This window comes from Aspergillus brunneoviolaceus (genome assembly GCF_003184695.1).
Source record: "Aspergillus brunneoviolaceus CBS 621.78 unplaced genomic scaffold BO95scaffold_108, whole genome shotgun sequence".
Lineage (NCBI taxonomy): Eukaryota > Fungi > Ascomycota > Eurotiomycetes > Eurotiales > Aspergillaceae > Aspergillus > Aspergillus brunneoviolaceus.
The window spans coordinates 76637-93584 of record NW_020290838.1 but is presented as its reverse complement, the minus strand read 5'-3'; the positions used below and the strand labels follow the sequence as shown (position 1 = coordinate 93584).

At 51.9% G+C, this 16948-nt stretch overlaps 8 protein-coding genes across 8 annotated transcripts; 4 read left to right on the top strand and 4 right to left on the bottom strand.

Annotated features, from left to right (window-relative positions):
• Nucleotides 1–329: 329 nt before the first annotated feature.
• On the top strand, nucleotides 330–2283 carry BO95DRAFT_488221 (putative Golgi traffic protein SFT2; the record flags this gene model as incomplete). Its single annotated transcript, XM_025590504.1, has 4 exons — nucleotides 330–1051; nucleotides 1280–1400; nucleotides 1624–1774; nucleotides 2131–2283. Exons 1-4 carry the CDS (start codon nucleotides 823–825, stop codon nucleotides 2281–2283), a joined length of 654 nt encoding a protein of 217 aa, XP_025436718.1. The 5' UTR covers nucleotides 330–822.
• A 1421-nt stretch (nucleotides 2284–3704) lies between these two features.
• Nucleotides 3705–6682, bottom strand: BO95DRAFT_448165 (tRNA ligase). The gene has a single exon (XM_025587791.1). It carries the CDS (start codon nucleotides 6414–6416, stop codon nucleotides 3927–3929), a length of 2490 nt encoding a protein of 829 aa, XP_025436717.1. The 5' UTR covers nucleotides 6417–6682; the 3' UTR covers nucleotides 3705–3926.
• A 100-nt stretch (nucleotides 6683–6782) lies between these two features.
• BO95DRAFT_448164 (ankyrin repeat protein) lies at nucleotides 6783–8010 on the top strand. The gene is made up of 2 exons (XM_025587790.1): nucleotides 6783–6894; nucleotides 6958–8010. Exon 2 carries the CDS (start codon nucleotides 6966–6968, stop codon nucleotides 7626–7628), a length of 663 nt encoding a protein of 220 aa, XP_025436716.1. The 5' UTR covers nucleotides 6783–6894; nucleotides 6958–6965; the 3' UTR covers nucleotides 7629–8010.
• A 194-nt stretch (nucleotides 8011–8204) lies between these two features.
• Nucleotides 8205–9263, top strand: BO95DRAFT_22945 (vacuolar protein sorting family 37 protein). Its single transcript, XM_025581263.1, has 2 exons — nucleotides 8205–8593; nucleotides 8665–9263. Exons 1-2 carry the CDS (start codon nucleotides 8322–8324, stop codon nucleotides 9149–9151), a joined length of 759 nt encoding a protein of 252 aa, XP_025436715.1. The 5' UTR covers nucleotides 8205–8321; the 3' UTR covers nucleotides 9152–9263.
• Nucleotides 9125–10923, bottom strand: BO95DRAFT_400973 (phosphatase PAP2 family protein). The gene is made up of 4 exons (XM_025583854.1): nucleotides 10561–10923; nucleotides 10295–10469; nucleotides 9940–10216; nucleotides 9125–9868 (listed from the first exon to the last, which is right to left on the bottom strand). Exons 1-4 carry the CDS (start codon nucleotides 10695–10697, stop codon nucleotides 9375–9377), a joined length of 1083 nt encoding a protein of 360 aa, XP_025436714.1. The 5' UTR covers nucleotides 10698–10923; the 3' UTR covers nucleotides 9125–9374.
• Nucleotides 10924–11241: 318 nt separating this feature from the next.
• On the bottom strand, nucleotides 11242–12826 carry BO95DRAFT_22919 (aldo/keto reductase). The gene is made up of 4 exons (XM_025581259.1): nucleotides 12415–12826; nucleotides 12084–12345; nucleotides 11681–12008; nucleotides 11242–11596 (listed from the first exon to the last, which is right to left on the bottom strand). The coding sequence occupies exons 1-4, from the start codon at nucleotides 12552–12554 to the stop codon at nucleotides 11397–11399; spliced, it is 930 nt and encodes a 309-aa protein (XP_025436713.1). The 5' UTR covers nucleotides 12555–12826; the 3' UTR covers nucleotides 11242–11396.
• A 1384-nt stretch (nucleotides 12827–14210) lies between these two features.
• On the bottom strand, nucleotides 14211–15262 carry BO95DRAFT_22881 (GFA family protein). Its single transcript, XM_025581252.1, has 3 exons — nucleotides 15215–15262; nucleotides 14908–15147; nucleotides 14211–14828 (listed from the first exon to the last, which is right to left on the bottom strand). The coding sequence occupies exons 1-3, from the start codon at nucleotides 15220–15222 to the stop codon at nucleotides 14525–14527; spliced, it is 552 nt and encodes a 183-aa protein (XP_025436712.1). The 5' UTR covers nucleotides 15223–15262; the 3' UTR covers nucleotides 14211–14524.
• Nucleotides 15263–15843: 581 nt separating this feature from the next.
• Nucleotides 15844–16905, top strand: BO95DRAFT_448157 (coiled-coil-helix-coiled-coil-helix domain-containing protein). Its single transcript, XM_025587789.1, has 4 exons — nucleotides 15844–16025; nucleotides 16145–16179; nucleotides 16318–16432; nucleotides 16529–16905. The coding sequence occupies exons 1-4, from the start codon at nucleotides 15976–15978 to the stop codon at nucleotides 16644–16646; spliced, it is 318 nt and encodes a 105-aa protein (XP_025436711.1). The 5' UTR covers nucleotides 15844–15975; the 3' UTR covers nucleotides 16647–16905.
• Nucleotides 16906–16948: the final 43 nt, after the last annotated feature.

The window sequence follows — 16948 nt, the reverse complement described above, 5'->3', positions numbered from 1 at the left end:
CCCCCCCGGCATCGTCATCGCCCTCATCATCTTGCAGCTCCTATTCCTCCCCCCACCTCCCCCTTTCCCTGTCATTCTCCGGTCTGCGCAGCTCTCCACTTTGCTATACTAGCTTTCATCCCGACCTTCACATTCTTTGCGCTGAGGTTGGAGGTTAATCGCCATTCCGGATCGGTGGATAGGTCTTGGGCCATACAAGTGTTACATCAGCTTCCTCGGAGATATCGTACTGTTTCAGTCCACTCGACTGTCGAGCTCTAGAGTCACACCTTTGCGGTTTTCAGCTACAGAGCCGGCTGCTTCAGACAGATAGCTCGCCCCCCCCTTTCCTCCCCTTCAGTCTTCCACACAGTACCCTATACATACCGATCTGGAAGGAGTCACAGGTTTATCAGCTTCACTTTGCTCGACGTACGACTAAGCCACTTTGACTCGAGTAGCAGACACTAGGTTTGCCCCGTGCCCAAGCTCCTCGGGAGGCTAGTCCGGTTGCGCGACAGTCATCTGGCCCGCTCAGGTCTCGTCCTATCACTGCCGCACTCGTTTTTCTTGCGTGCAGCTGCTGTGTCTTGTCCCCCTCCTCCAGTGATATTCGCAGATCATCTGCACGCGCATATTGGTTTCCGTCCTGCATAGTCCCTGCAGAGGTCTCCTCGCCTTGATACCGCAATATTGCGCTTCCAGTGGTCGGCCCCGTCTTTTACGCTTCCGCAATAGCAGCAGTATCGGCATCCGAGCTTGCCTCCTCCTTTCCGTTGTCGCAGCCCACCTTCCCTCCCACCTAGGTCAATCCACAGGTTAGTGGCGAAGCAAATCGTGACCATGACCACGACTTCCTTCCGTGATTCCGTGAACTCATTGGGTTGGTCTCGGAGAGATCCAGATCTACCGGCGCGCACCAACTCGTCAAATGCTCCTTTCCTATCACGGTTGCAGTCTTGGAATCCATTTGGGCAAGGGGAGGGCTATCTGCAGCTGCCCACCCATGAAGCTCCAGGAGCTCCTCTGCCAGCCCCGACTCGACGGGAAGAAGAAGATAGTTTCTTTGCTTGTGAGTAGTCCTCCTAGCGCATGATCTGATTATTCCGACATACTGCCCGTTTCCTTGATTTCCCGCACTGGCTGGTCCAGGTGACAGAGACTCAGTTCCTGCATCGCATCGGAGTTTCACCCAGGCCCTAGTAACGGGCGATACTAATGTCTTCTATTTGGATGTTCCATTCTGTTATATCCCCGTCATTTGAGTTTCGGTCAGGGCTAATCATGCATCCCGTTCTAGTAAGCCGATGGGACCGGATGCTCATTTTCATTGCGTGCAACCTGGGTGCTGCCGTCTGCTTCCTTATTTGCTTTTTCCTCTTTCCAGTCCTGTCGCTCAAACCCCGCAAATTTGCCATCTTGTAAGTTGCTTGTCCCTTATCCCGAATGATCTTCTGGAACCTCGACACATCTGGAGAATTTGAGGTGGTGGTGTGCTCTTCCTGCCCTTGCTGGAGAGCATGCACGACCAAGCCACATTCCAGCTTCCGTGCTACACTCTATTGCAACTCAATACTTCATGCGCCAAGGCTGGTGTGAATGAGAGACTGTGGCTGACCCAACCGGTTTTTGCTTGGAAATTAGATGGTCCGTCGGTTCTTTGCTATTCTTACTATCATGGGCAGTCCTCATGGGACCTATGGTCTATGCCAGGCATTTGGTCTCGGGATCACGACTGCCATTCACGGCCGCCTATTTCGGTTCGATCGCCATGACCCTCTACTTTGCCATTGGGGTAAGTTTCCATGCCTCCTCTAAGTTTCGACTGTGGTGCCAAGATTCATCCCTGTTGCTCCCGTGTCGAGTATGCCTGCGCTATCAGCGCCAGCTGCTCAGCGATTTCAGTAGCTACTGCTGGAGGATCTTGCATGTCGCCTGGGGTGCACCCTGCATAATGCTCGAGGTCTCTTCCAACAAGGATTCATGACATCATGATGCATTGAATTGCCGGGGCGTTCAAAGTGATCTTTTACCGCACACCTCCAGCAGTGCTGCTTTCTCTTGGGGAATGCACGTGCACATGCACGTGCAGGTGCAAAGACTCCAGATTGGGATAGGAATAACGGCTAACATGCTTTCACGGTCTCACAGCTCCATTCCACCTTGTTGACCCTGATCTCGTCGATCTTCCAGCTCACCGCTCTGCTTTGGTATCTTGTCAGCTATTTCCCAATGGGTAGCACCGGTTTGCAATTCATGGGACGATTTGGCGCGCAGCGTGTCACGGCATGGATGACCAGCTGATGACCTTTGCCCCTTTCTGTATAGAGTAACGACGCGACGTTTCTCTTTTTGTGGTCTGCTGTAGACACCTTCTTGTATATTACCGCATCTTGGCGCGAACATGAGCATGTTGGGAGCATGGTTGATCGACTAATGGTGGAGTTTGATAAATGGCTCCTGACGATTGTATATCACGACTACTACCTAGTATCAACCAGACTACATTGTTTAGTATGACCAATCAACCAAACCTGTAAGATGATACAAGCGCCAACTTCGCACCAAGCTCTTCTTTCTTTTCTACCAATCCATCTTCTCTTACTGCCTCTTCGCCGATTCCCTTCTCCTCCATCCTGCATGAATGCTCAGCGGATAGTACGACCCTTGTGCCCCCTGCTCTACCCTCTCTGCCCCCTTCCTCTCCTCTTTCCAGACACAAGTCTCCCACCCCCATAGCCCACAAGAATAAAGAGGAAACCTGAAACCTCAGCTTCTAAATCAAGTAACAGTCTCCCCAGCAGAAATCGCACAGGGATATTGCATGCCTGCGCGTACAAGTGTATGTGTTCCCTTGGCCCGCTTAAAATCCCCGGCGCCCCGTTTGTCCAGCCACTTCTCTTCCTTCAGCTTTTCTTTTTCTTTTTTTTTGTCGTGTGTGGCTCCGCTACGTCTTCAGCCATGTGTGTGTGCCATGGTATCGCTGTATTCCGAGCCCTACCCTGTCTTTCTCGCCAGAAAACCCTGGCTTGGTGCAGTACAGGCTGCGCCTTGTGCCGACAACGTTTGATTGAATGTTCTGGAATAAGAAGGAGATAGTTATACCTGCCCGCGGCGGTTGGGGTGTATGTTCATGTTCATGTTACGCGAGTTCATGTTACGCGAGATCCGGCTGGGTGATATGTGCATCTCTGGTGTTTTGTGGGTTGGGTTTTGCGATCGCGTGTAGGGTTCCGTTCCTTGGGCAAGTTGAGCGGCTTGGAGAGGTGAGGCCTGGAAAAGTTGATGGGTTTTCGGTGATGGGCTGATGCACCGGGGAGGTGGGGGGGCAAAAGAGTACATATACTGAGCTCGGGATAGATTTCCAGGGGGGGGCTAGCATCTGGGTTGACTTTCTGATGGGGGTGGTTTGCGCGGTTGAGAGGTTGGGGATTGGGCAGATACATGTACATGTACATGTACATGTGCTGTACTGTGTACAAGTCTGTACATGGGTGGGCTGTACTTTCGATACCTTCATATTTTTTTTTGGATGGTGATTGCACCTAAGAGAGAGATATGCTTAGGGTTCATGCTACGTGGAGAGTGAGTTCCCGCTCTTTCGAGGAGGTTTTGGGTCTGCTCGATTATGTTCTTGTTCTGGATTGATGCAATGCATTATAGCATCTGAAAGTCTTCTGGGTAGCTGATACTAATTTGACGGGTATGCTCAGGATAAGCCTGGACAGATCTGTGTCTGCTCTAATCACTGCAATACATCTACTAACATCTTCGCTTTTCATCGGCACGCCACCTATCTTGGTCGTTTCTCTTCCCCTCCTTGGACTGGAAGCGCGAGTCGTCGAGGATCTCCGGGTCTTTCTGCACGGCCCATGTCCACCAGCAGCCTGATATGCACTCGGTGTTCTCGGGGTGAATTGCATGTACCGCACCACCTTTGAATCCCCCTACTTCCCCCGACTCATCACCATCCCTACCGAGCCATGAACGACTTTGACGCCTGGAATCTCCGCTTCCCAAATGCCGGTCTCGCCGCCCGAGCCCACTTCATGCCACCGCTTCAGCAGATCGTTGCTCTCCACCGGCTTGACCTCCTGGGAGACAGTGCCGACCGTGATGTGGGGGGTCTCGTTGGCGCACGGCCAGTCGCCCTGGCTCCCGTCCTCTGGGGGCAAGATGCGCGCGACGAACACCATGAGGCGGTTATCCCAGATGAGGCGCTCAAGACGCACACGGGCGGGAGCCAGGGTGGGGGTGATGGTGGGATCGGATTCGGGCTTGCTCTTCATCTTCTCGACATAGTGGCGGGTGTACCCCTCCCAGATGTCGGGGCTGTCTCTCTTCGAGGCACGATGGATCAACGTGACATGGAAGGCGGGCTGGATGCGGCGCGATCGCGCGAGCTGATGGTAGATGCGGGCTCGCTCGGGGTCGGTCGAAGGCGGGAATAGCGACTGCAGAACGTTCGTGATCTCGGCCGCCGGCAGGCTGATGCAGAAGTACTCGAGCTTCTTGGCCAGATCCTCGGCAGTCGGGGCTACCGTGTTATCGGGGGTGCTGGTTTTGTTGTTGCTCTTGTTCTTCTGTTTCTGGACCTGTTTGGCTGAGCTGTAACCCTGGCTGAGGTCGAGCTCCACCTGGTAGTCGTTCATCGCCCAATTGATGGCGTCGTCGAGCTGCTGTGCGGTGGGAACCTCCTTCACCAGTTTGGGGTAGGACGAGTGTAGGGCTTTCACGACGGTCTCGAGATTCTCCCGCGAAGAAGCTGCGACATCCAGATCAATGACCTCGTCGAAGTCTGAATCTGGGACACGGTCCGTGTTCACGCCCTCGAAGCGAGTAAGGAACCCCTCCATGATCCCGATGATTTCTTCTGTGTTCTTGGTGCCTGCACGGATCGTCTGGTGGTTGTCGCCACGACTCAGTACCCGCTGTCTCGTAACCTCGCGAATACCAGGGAGCATCTCCTGCTTGGGGTCGTGGACATAGTGAAGAGCGATGAATCGAGCCCTGGGAACCCCTGCGGAGACATCCTGTATGAGCTGCTCGCGTTCGCGTTTCTGGTGATTGTTTCGGTCCGCAACCACCACCGGATGTATGGCAAGCAGTTTGTTTATATCCATGGCGAACTTTTTGGGTTTGTTCTTCTGTTTCGGGATGTTGTCGTTCTGTACTTGGCCCCAGTTGAACAATTTGACCAAAGCAAGACCCAGGGTGGTCTTTCCGCATCCCAGGGAAGCTACAGGGACCAAGACAACATCTCTTACAACTTCCTCCTTTGAGTCTTCAGATTCCATTTGGATGATTTCAGAACCGTTCATCCCGTGCTCCTGAAGAAAGCCTTCTCGCATAGCGATTATCCCGTGGTTCTTGTTATACTGCTCCCCTAGGTGCGGGTTCTGTGCGAGCTGTCTGCGAGCATACTGTAGATACAGTTCCGTGATCTTCTTGTGCTTCTTGATATTAGGATATTTGCCGGCGATGATCGCTTTGGTGCACTCGCGCCACTGCCTGTACATCAAGTAAGGCTCTTCAAACTTGTACTTGAAGAACCAATCATGGTAGGGAGGACGGCCACCTTCACCCATCTGGCAGCGAATCACAAACCCTTCGGTCTCGCGACCGTGCCATGTTCCGGTCTCTGCACACTCCTCAAGGAACTTCTTCACCTGGTCGAGGTCTTCGTACAACACGAAGTTAGCCTTCTTGAAGCCCCACGAGTCGGCGAAGGCGTGGACTTCTGCGCTGGAGCACGTAGCGAACTTCGGAACGTTGAAGTTGAGACCGTGCAGGTAAATTCCTGAGACCGTCTCGTCGTATGCAAGGACATGCTCCTCGAAGCTGTCGTCACAGAGCTCGCCCACTGCCGTCACATTGAGTCTGCGCAATTCTCGTGCCAAGTCCTTGACAGATTTCCCAACAGACTTCACATGCCTCTCGACCCACCGTTCACCGGCCTGGGCGTGGCTCACTTCCGCATCATTTCGAACACCCGTCGAGTGCTTACTGCAGACCAGAAGAGTTCCGTCTTCGAGCCCAGAGATGAAAATGATGCACCCATTCTCTTTCACGCTGAGCTCGTATGGCCCTCGTGTGTTCATTTCAATATTCCTCCATTTTGTCGCGTTGACCTCCTCAATGTTGAAGAATTTATCGTATCCCCGGACCGCGATTTCATGTGTACCGTCCTTCCTTTGGGTGGTGAAAAGACCTCGAGCGTAAGTAGGGAGATCGTGACGTCGGTAATCCCAATCCATGAACTTCCAAGAGTTAACTCTGATGCTGTCGGTCTTGTCCACATCGAATGTCGACTTCTTGCAGGTGAAGGTTCTCTTGCTCTCAGCTTTGCCTCTCTTTCTGGCCTCTTCCAGGCTCTCCACAAGCTGAGCTACTTCCTGCTCATCCTGCCGGACCGGTGTGATGTTCTCGTATGACATGGTCGTAAATCGGTGTTTCGTGTTAACTTGGACCGCAGGTGTAAAGCACCGTGGGTGCTGAAGGCGCGCGTGAAGGAGCTGAGGCCGACGGCTTCGAAGGAAGGGAGGGGCGGCTGACTTGTGTCGCCTGGGCCAGAAAGCAATTGCTCTTGGAACTAATCTCGCTGGCTTCATCAAACAGATGGATTTTGATTGGAGGTGCTCAGCGAATCATCGATAGCAGACAGTAATGGGGGAAGAGAAAAGAGCTACTCGTCAGCCTTGCCGGAAATTGGAGTTGCTTATCGGCTTTGTTCGTATGCGGGGCAGAGCTACTGTTCAAGTATACTTTTCAAAAAAGCACCTTTTTTTCCCGCTCGCCGCCACCTCCGACCGACCCCTCCTTCACTTCGGCCTGACTGATTCAGATCTCCCAACCCTCTTTTCCAAATTTCCCTGTCTCAATCTATTCAACTAGTACGTCTGTGTGTGACTCAAGGTTCGTCTAATCTCGCTGACTGACCCAAATTTGGCCTGACTGACTCAATCGATAATTGTCTAGCCGCCACAATGAGTCAACCCAACCCCTACATTCTGGCCGCCGAAAACCCCTCCGCTCTTCTAACGCTATTGCGCGCGAACCCGTCCATCGCTTCCGGTCAAGATGAGCACGGTTACTCACTACTCCATGCTGCCGCTTCCTACGGTCACATTGATCTTCTGCGCGCCCTGGTGAAAGAGTTCAACGTGGACGTCAACCTTTTGGACGAAGATGGCGAGACCTGTCTCTTCGTGACGGAGAGCGTTGAAATCGCAAAGTGCCTTGTTGAAGAACTTGGGGTCGACTACAACAAGAGGAACGATGAAGGCTTGGCTGCGTATGAGACCATTGAGAACGATGACTCGTTCCCTGAAGTTGCAGATTATCTGCGGCAAGTAGCGGGCGTCCCAGCGCCCGCCCCTGCAGATTCTTCGGTGGATGTCGCCTTGAATCAACCTCCCCCTCTGCCTGCAAACCTGCAGCTGAACCTAGGCACGGTGTCGGAGCAAGAGGCGAACGCGGGAATCGACCAGGTGGACCCCGAATTCAAACGTCGGATTGATGAGCTGGCCGCGCGGGAAGATTTCCACAGTGAAGCTACGCAGGCCCAGTTGCGGGAGCTGGTTATGGATGCACTCCGAGGCTCTAGTATTGAGACTGACGAGCGTGGTGTGCGTCGGAGAACGGATTGAGAAGTTGTGGGTTTTCACTTCAAGGACCATTTTGGCTTGCCAAACAGCTTCCGCTTCACTCATCTGAGTCATTATGGGCGCGTTGGTCTATTGAGCCTGCCTGCGAGGCGTCTAGCGATCTCGAACCGCTATTGAGTCTCAACCATTCTCGCCGCTCCAAAGGGTAATAGCGCAGCGCTATTTCGAGCATTTCAACTAGGACGTATACCAACTCCAAGTTTTGAAAAGGACAGCCAATTTGCGCAAGCCACAAGGTTCGGCTCAGGCTTTTATGAGTTGCGCTTATATCGGGCAACCATATCTTGTTGGGTTTTGGCAGCTACGAAGACTACCTACATACTACACGCACCTTGAAAAATGCTGTGTCTCAAGTAGCAAAAATCACTGCGAGTTCTCTAAATGCACTCTTCAAAGACTTTCTCCACACCGGCAAGTGATCAACAAAGGCCCTTTCGTAAAAGAGCAACGATGGTTGAATCTCCAGTAGCATGTAGACGGGAGATATGTCATCTCACGTGATTCGGTGCCTTTTCCCCGCATCGCCCGCACCCGGACTGTTTCTCCTGTTACTCCAACCATCCAATTGCCTGCCTTTGCTTGTTCAGGTGCATCCCTCGTTCAGCCCTGGCTCTCTGGCCAAAGTACCATTTCTAATATCTGGTGCCCGCTTTACATCGAAAGCCCCTGGTCACCATGAACCCGGCACTTAACTCCGACACGCCTCCTCCCCCACCTCCGAAGCCCAGCAGCCACGAGGCCAGTCGAAGAGGCACACCCCAACTCAACTCACCTTTGCCCGGCACACCGCAGCAGCTACACAGAGCCTATAATCAACAGGAAAGACTGGACATGTATTCAGGACACAGATATTCCTCACCAGGGGTTCCTCTGAGCTCCCAGAACGTGCTGCCCCAACCACCTCCTGTTGAGGAAGGTTGGCTACCCAGTAGTGTCAAGGACAAGAGGTATACTCCTACTCTGTATCAATCTTACAGCTGTATCAAGAACACCCCACTGACTTTGATCTTCTCCACAGTACTGTGGATTTGCAAACCATTCTCAAAGACCCGAACCTCATCTCCGCGCTGTCGAGCCAGCATCCATCCTACACGGCGCATCAGCAGCATCTGGAATCTCTCCTGAAGTACAATAAAGACCTGGCAACTCGTCTTCTGGAGCTCCAGTCGCAGATGTCGGAGCTACGGTCCTCGACGGAGACCCTTCTCCTAACCCATCAATCTCTCGAGGTTTCCTGGCGGAAGAAGCAATCCGAGATGGATGCTGCTCTGGCCCCGTGGTCGCCCAAGGCGCTGTACCAGAGGCTGGCTGCTTCGATATCGGAGCAGGAGGCTGTCTGTCGAGCGGTCGAGGAAAGTTTCCTGGAGGAGGAACACCATGGCCGGGCGTCGGAGAAGGAGGTCGCGGATTGGGTTCGACGGGTCAGGGCAGAGTCGGCCAAATTGGCCGCGAGGAGGGAGGCGAAAGCTAGGTGGGATGAGGGACGGGTAGGAGGATGGAGGTGATGGAAGCGGTCCGTTGGAATCAAGGATTCACTACGCTGGGTTATTATTGGGTCCCTGATGACCTCGGGACGGGATGCGTTTCCCATTGCTAAGCGTACGGGGAAAAGGGTGAGGGCGCCAGAAGACAACACCATGGCCTACAGCAATCTTCCAAATGACTCCTGCATTGTCACATCTTCCACTGGCCTGATACACGCTGTTATCTGGTTAAGATGTAGGGATCCTACTCCCTTGCTGCTTTACGGCCACTCTCGAGGTCAATATCTTGATCCCTGGTCTCTGCTCTCACTGGCGGTGCATATTTAGCGGTTGCCCAGTTGTCTGCGCAGACATGGCTCGGCAGTCCCACGCTTCGGAAGAAAGCATGGCTACTGTCCCTCGCCCCCCAAGACCAGCCTGCGCCGCGCATCACGGGAAGCTGGTAAAGGCGAAAACCGATCCAGGCGAAGACGATCCCCATGACTGATCCAAAAATGATGTCAAATCCATGGTGGCGGTAGTCAAACCACCGTGAGGCAGCTATGAAGAACGCCACCGCTATGGGCACGAAGACTATGATGAGCAGGTAAACCGGCGGGGCTGCTCCCTGCCTTCGAATGGTGCTACGCTCCTGTCTCTGCAAATCCTGGCTAAGCGGTGAATGAGCGAGGTAAGGAAATCCGATGGACAGTTTAGCACAAAGCCATAGAGTCAGATACGTCAATCCGCCAAATGCGACTGTTGATTATATGTCAGCACTGTCTGTTCCCCGCACAGTCATTGGGTTTCCCTGGGAACGGATCACTTACAAGAAGAATGCCCACTGGGGAAACTCGAAAAGCCATCAACAGCCAACTCGCGCGCTTGATTTCGACAGATCTCCCACGTGACCAGTGTAGGGGCTCCATCGAGTCTGGATCCCAGGCCGCTGACAGCGAAGTTGCCGATCTTCGAGAGATCCGGATCGCATCGCGCGAGCATATCCGGTCGTGGTTTCCCAAACAGATCCTTCAGCCCCTCGGTCGCCATATAGGCCCCCGCAAGCGATATACCCAGGCCCAGCCATCCGGCATTCCACTCCCATAGCTTGTACCGCCATGATTTTGCGCGTGCCACGATCGTTGTCTCGTGGCCTGTCATCGCAGGGCCGAAGGGGATGAGCACCAGCGCCCCGAGGACGATGATCACGGCCGGGACAATTAAGGCGACCACCGCCACCACACTGACCGATACGGTATCATGGTCTCTGTGGGGGAAGGAGATGCTTGGATCCGTGAGGGAAAATGGCCTCTGATTGGGAGAGACACGACCGAATCCATAGCCAATAAGTGCGATACCACTGCAGGGAGAACACCATGAGTACTGTACACACACACCGACGCAACACGATCTATACGAGCTTTCTGGGGGTCTAACTCGCAAAAACGCACATGATAAGTATCCAGTCAAGGATATACGAGACGACCAGTCGCTTGGAAAAGCGCACATGCGCTGCTCCGAGTTCGTTTGCTCCTGTCGTCGCCGCTGAGGATGGTTGTTGTTCGTTCTGGTTGGAGTTGCGCGCCATGGCCGATGGGTGATGATGTCATTCACCAAAGTTGACGGGATAGGAAAGTACTCGAGTATGTACAGTACGAAGTAGAAAACTTGAGGTTGTTAAATACTAGTCAAGAAAGTTCGAGTTTAATTCTGAGAGAAAAGAAAGTCTGAGCAAGAGAGGAGCTGGGCAGATTCTTTTCACCTCCCGATTTCTTTTTGTCTTCGTATGCGAGGGTGTGTTGAGCTGGAACTGCAGCAACCAACCTGTAGGTCAAAACTGTGGGCAGGGCCTGGACCTTAGTAGGTAGGTATTGGCCAGGTGACCATGCCAGCCACTTAAGGTACGGTACGACCTTTGGAGCCGATTGCCGTGCCCACTACTGCAGTGCGTGCGCCTTCTGCCCTTCCTTCTCATCTTATGATCTGCACTTTAACTCTTATCATGCAGATCTCGAGCGAAAAAAAGAGGGGCATGATCGACGTCAGGGATAGGGGGAACAAAGACAAAACTCGTGTTAATTTATCATCTCGGATTTATTTTATTTTCTTTTTGACATATCATTTCATTGACTCATATCCATAACATTATATTACATAGCATGCGCCCTCCCCTAAACCTTTTCTTTTTGGCAAGGGGGTGTGATGTTGTCACATGCTGTTGAGTTGGAACGCTTGTGAAATTTTCGGAGAAAAAAAGACGAGGATGGTTGGGGGGGGAAAGGGAAATTTATTTCTTGCCATCCAAGTCGGTGAAGAAATCTTTACCGAAGTCGGCGCTGCTGTCGTTGAAGCGGAGCTTGCGGTCGATGCCGCGGATCTTCTGCATGTCTTCGTCGCTCAGCTTGAAGTCTCCCTCCAGGTTGGCCTGGATTCGGGATGGGGTCTTGGACTTGGGGAGGACGGAGTGACCCTGTGTGATACCCCAGGCTATATTCACGAAAATGGGTTAGTGGGCGTGTCTTTTTTGTTGGGGTGGGGGGATGATGGGAGAGAGGGATCTGATCAACTTACCCAGTGCGACCTGAGCGCCACTCTTGTTGTACTTCTTGCCGATGTCGACCAGGACGGGGTCCTCGATCAACTTGCCGATGGTACCCTCCTTGGAGTAGAGCTCGTTCTGGTTACCGAAGGGCGAGTAGTGGGTGATGTGGATGCCCTTGGACTTGTGCCATTCGGCGAAGTCGGGCTGCTGCAACCAGGGGTGGCTTTCGAGCTGGTGGGCGGCGGGCACGACGGAGGTCTCCTTGAGCAGGCGCTCCATCTCGGCCTTGGAGAAGTTGGACACTCCGATGGCCTTGACCTTGCCGGTGGAGAGGAGCTTCTCCATAGCCTTGTATGTCTAGAATGGTGGGTCAGTATCCTCGATGTCCGTTCAAGTGTCTTGCCGAGGAGGCGGGGGGCTGAATGGTCTTACGTCGACGTAGTCAATGTCCTCCACAACGGGTTTATCGTTCTCCTTGGGGAACAGCTCGTCGCCACGCTTCCACGCAACGGGCCAGTGGATCAAGAAGAGGTCAATGTAGTCGAGCTGCAGGTCGTTGAGCGAGTCCTGAAGCGCCTGGGGGACATCGTCGGGGTGGTGCTTGTTGTTCCAGAGCTTGGTGGTGACGAAGAGCTCTTCGCGGGGAACGCCGCTCTTCTTGATGGCTTGGCCGACGGCCTTCTCAGTGCCGTATCTATTTCAATGGAAATCAGCATGTGTGTCGCCAAAAAAGAATAGGTGAGGTATGGTCTGGGGAGCGTACACTCGGGCGGTATCGATGTGACGGTAGCCGGCCTTGATGGCTTCGAGAACGGCATTCTCCTGAGCATCGGCGTCCTGCCAGGTACCGAATCCAACAGCAGGGATCTCTGCGCCGGTGTTGAGCTTGAACGTGGTGGCCATTGTGTATTAAGTTGTCGGTTTAGTGAGTTGTGAGTGAATATGCAAGGTATCAATTGAGGTTCTTAGTGCAAAAAAGTGGTTTGTCTGGTCCGATTCTAACAAGGCCAACAAACGGTCTTTATACCAGCGGAGATAGAGGCCGACGTCAATTTGACGCAGCATCCTAATCACACAAGGTGCTTGTCTTGCCTCGTAGTGTGGATAACCATGACGTCGGACAGGCTACTGGCCGCAGGTTCCACATCGTTGGACCCAGCGACGGGTCCACGGATTTGCGAAAGACCAGGGACGTTATTCATGATGTCTCAGACCCGGCAATGATGTCGCTCAGTTATCTTTGTTGAAGCCATTCCTCCTGTGATCACTTCGGCATTATCGGTCCCTCATAGAGGGGTTCAAAGGATAGACCCACATAGAATCATCCTTCAGGTGGTTTGCACGAAGAAACCTATGGAATGAAGAGCGGTGTTCCACAGCTCATCATGAGAGGATAACATGGCTATGAGTTCAGTCAGTGCATCACAGTTGGATTTCGGATTCTATTTCCGCCTTCAATCTCAATGCGAAGGAACAGCCAGCCCATGACCAAGCGAGACCGAGAGCTGTTCAAGCTCTATGTACTGAGTATGAGTAGCTTAGCGAAATCGGCTAGACTGCCGAAGCACTAGCTGTTTGTCCCGCAATCAAACAGCATAAGTGGCGACTCTCACTTCCCGTACCTCATGCTTTCTATAAATTTTTGACGCAACCCACAACAATTTTTTTTCTTCCCATCATGATCGTGCAACCACAACCACCTGAAGAGTCGCCCAACACCGCGACCTTGTGAGGATATCTTGTTTAATGATGACTTGACATTCTCGACTCTCAATGGCACAATTGTAAAAGGTATGCGAGGACTTTTGCTTGGTTTTCAGTGTTTCCCCCCTCTTGGATGATGACCCTATGACACGCTTTAAGGCATTCCTCAAACTTAATCACCATGTGGAATTCGTGTTTTAACTCAAGTTTCAGCCTTGTCTGACCTACTTCAATTTATCTTGCTGTCTACTCAATTAGCTTGTCATTTGTGACTCTTCACTAACTTGCTACTTGATAGGTAAATACCACTCATTCAACTCCTCTGCCTATCTGGCTGCCGATGAAGAAATCTTGAACGAACGGGCGGACATAACGTTTACATGGACCTGCGCCCATCAAAAGCGAGGCGTACAAACCTTGCGGGTGTCAGGAAAGTGTATAACTTGTTGAGATCTTCGTCACCTGAGCTTTCATCGATCCTCTTCAGTTGTTGGAACCGTCTTTGGCTTCGAGTCATACTAACAGGAACCGACAGGTAATTTCCATTCGCTTCCTGTCTCAAACACGAGCATTGCCCAAGTCAACTTTATATGATGAACACTTATTCACACTGTTTGATCTGTGTACTCTGTACATGGAAATGAACATTAAACACAAAATTCTGATTTAATGAGGTTGGTACACGAAAATTCTGTGGTTTTGTGGGCTCTCGCTAACTCATCACTAGCCTGACTTCAGTTGACATCATTATCTCTTGAACTCACTCATGGGTCGTCATGAATGTGTTGCTGATTCTGTGGTCAAAGATTATAGGAACACTGATACCCTTGTAGTACATTGACTGAGAATTTGTGAGTATTTACCCTCAACCACACCTTGCCCTTGCATGATGATTCTTAAAATTCGCTGTGTTCTTACTGAACTACAATGTCGAAACAACAAAGATTCACCTTGGAGAACTGATCTTTACGCCTTCTACTTGATTGTGTAAGAGATGATTTGCTGTAATGGCTGCTAATATCTCATCATAGATGACTTTTGCTCGCTCTCAGCACAGATACTCATAATGAATGAAAGAAGAATATTTTATCAAACTTGAATGCTCTTGTAATTGCGTACCGTCATCCACTCAGCACAATCGTAGTCATCCTTGGTCTCTCCCCTATTGCCTATTCGAAGAAGAGATTATGCTTCTTATGCCACTCTTCCAAACTATCACTCGGATATTCCTCGTGCACCTGCTTCTTCCCCTCAGGCCAACGCGCCCACGTCGGCTTCGACCCAGCCATAATGCAAACCATCTCATCAGGCACCGGCAACTCGGTGTCGATCGCCGACGCGAACGGATGAATCAACTCCGGCCATTGCTTGTCCCACAGCCACAGCATGGTACTACAGTTGGAGCAGAAGTTCCGCTCCGACGAACAAACCTCCTCCTGTTCGGTACCGCGGGCCTTGATCGCGGAATATTTCCTTTCCGTGCAAATCTCGTTGTCAGTCGGGGTTCCGAACCAAATGTATCATACAATAGTCTTGGGGCATTTCGGCATACTTGATCAAATCCTTGCCTTTCTTGATGTTCAAGGTGTCGGCGATTCCGCCGAGATTGACGCTGCCACTGTAGCCGCCTACCTTGCGACAGATGCTGCAGGCGCATAGCTGGTAGGGAACTGGGGTTGAGGATTGCAGGGAGAATTCAATGCCGCCGCATTGGCAGCTGCCTTCTAGGGTCCTGATTGTTTGGTTTTTTTTTAGTGTTTGAATCGAGAGTTTTGGGGGTTGTTCATTGATGCTGTAACATGCGAAGATATATTTACTGTCGCGGCTGGTGACTGTAAAAGGTGGAAAGAAGAACTCACATTGGCATTTTCGGGTGTTCGGATTACTATCCACGGAGTTGTGGTTTGGATTAGTGAAAGCTGCAGATGAGGTCAATCCCTTTGAAGTAGGCTGTCATGAATTATAAATATCCTGGGGTTGGAGGACAACGTCATTGATATATCAGCGCCGCAGCTGTCCGTATCTAGGCGGGTCAGGAGGGGTGTGCCTGTACCATCTAGCAACACGCTCACAAAGAAACAACATATAACTAGGGGTCCGAGTACACTCGATTGGTCATCTAAGATATAGGTCCAGTCGACCAATTATCAACCTTTGTGACGCCTATCTTCCTCAAAACCTACAGGTTACATGGCCCCGGCCGAGGGTTGACCCCGCACGTATGAGTCAGGCCAGAAGCCAAACTCATGGCACTCATGGCAGCAGGCTCTGTCCTTTTGTAAGCATTAGATAGCATTTACTAAGAACTCGGACAGGTTCCAGCTCACTTTGACACATGCGGTGGTGCATATTGAGTAGATCATCTTGAACAAATGTTTGTCATGTTTGTCATGTCTGTCATGTCTGTCATGTTTGTCATGTTTGTAATGTTTGTTTGGCGGCACCGCTCCGGGCCTTTTTTCTCCTTCCGCGGCCTGGCAGAGGCAGGACCATTGTGAATGCCCTCCGATAAACAGCCGATAAGACGTTGCTCGATCTAACAAGCTCTTCGCTTGCTCCATACTCTCCGAACCGGATTATCACCCAGCCACCTCAAGGACCGTGCCACTTAGCCTTCGCCATGGGCTTCGGAGCTCCCGGTGGTGCCGCAACCAACTACAAGCCCACGCCGTAAGTTGTGGTCTGATGATTTCCTCTATCTCCGGTTTCCGCAACCGCGCGCGCGGTGTGCCATTTTGCGATGCAGGAGAACGGACCCAGTGCTAACTTCTGAATGGGGTTGTGTATAGTCCCGAGCGTGGCAGCTTTCCCCTGGATCACTATGGTAGGCCACCACTCTCTCTCCCTCCCTCTCCGCCGGCTCCAATTCGGCTGCGCCTGCAGGCCCTCCGCACTTCCTCGGCACATGCGCACACACGCAAAGTAAGCGGGAGAAACGAGACTGACATATCCTGGGCTGCAGGCGACTGCAAACATCTGATCTCCGATTACCTGAAATGCCTGAAATCGAACCGCGGCGTGAACGACGACGCATGTCGAAAATTGGCGAAAGGGTATCTCGCTTGTCGGATGGAAAAGTATGCCTTTCCCCCCCCCCCCATATTCGTGTCATACAGGATATTCCACGGGGAAAGTATGTCTGCTAATACGTGAATTTGTTCTATGCTTGGTAGCAATCTCATGGCGCCGGACGATTTTAAGAACCTCGGGTTGACATTTGAGAAGGACAAGGCCGCTGCTGCTGCTGCTGCTGCTGAGGGGGCTGCGGCGGGGACGGAGAATAAGTCATAAGTTTGGGGGTGGTTGCGAGGGTTGTACGATATTTCTGGGACGTTGGCGGTCTTTTGTGCAAGACATGAGGGGCTGCTGGGTTGGTTGATGATTTTCACGATCTGGTCGATTGGTATATATTCTCTCACTCTTCGTATTTTTCGGCGTCTGGGAAAGGTGGTTATCTATATTTCGTTCTATGTATGTACAGGATGTGCAGGATTATATGGTCTGTATATATGTATTGATTTAAAGCCTTCGCTCAAGCCAAATATCTGAGGCATACTCATTCTGAGTATGTTTGTTGTGGCCTGCGATCTCAT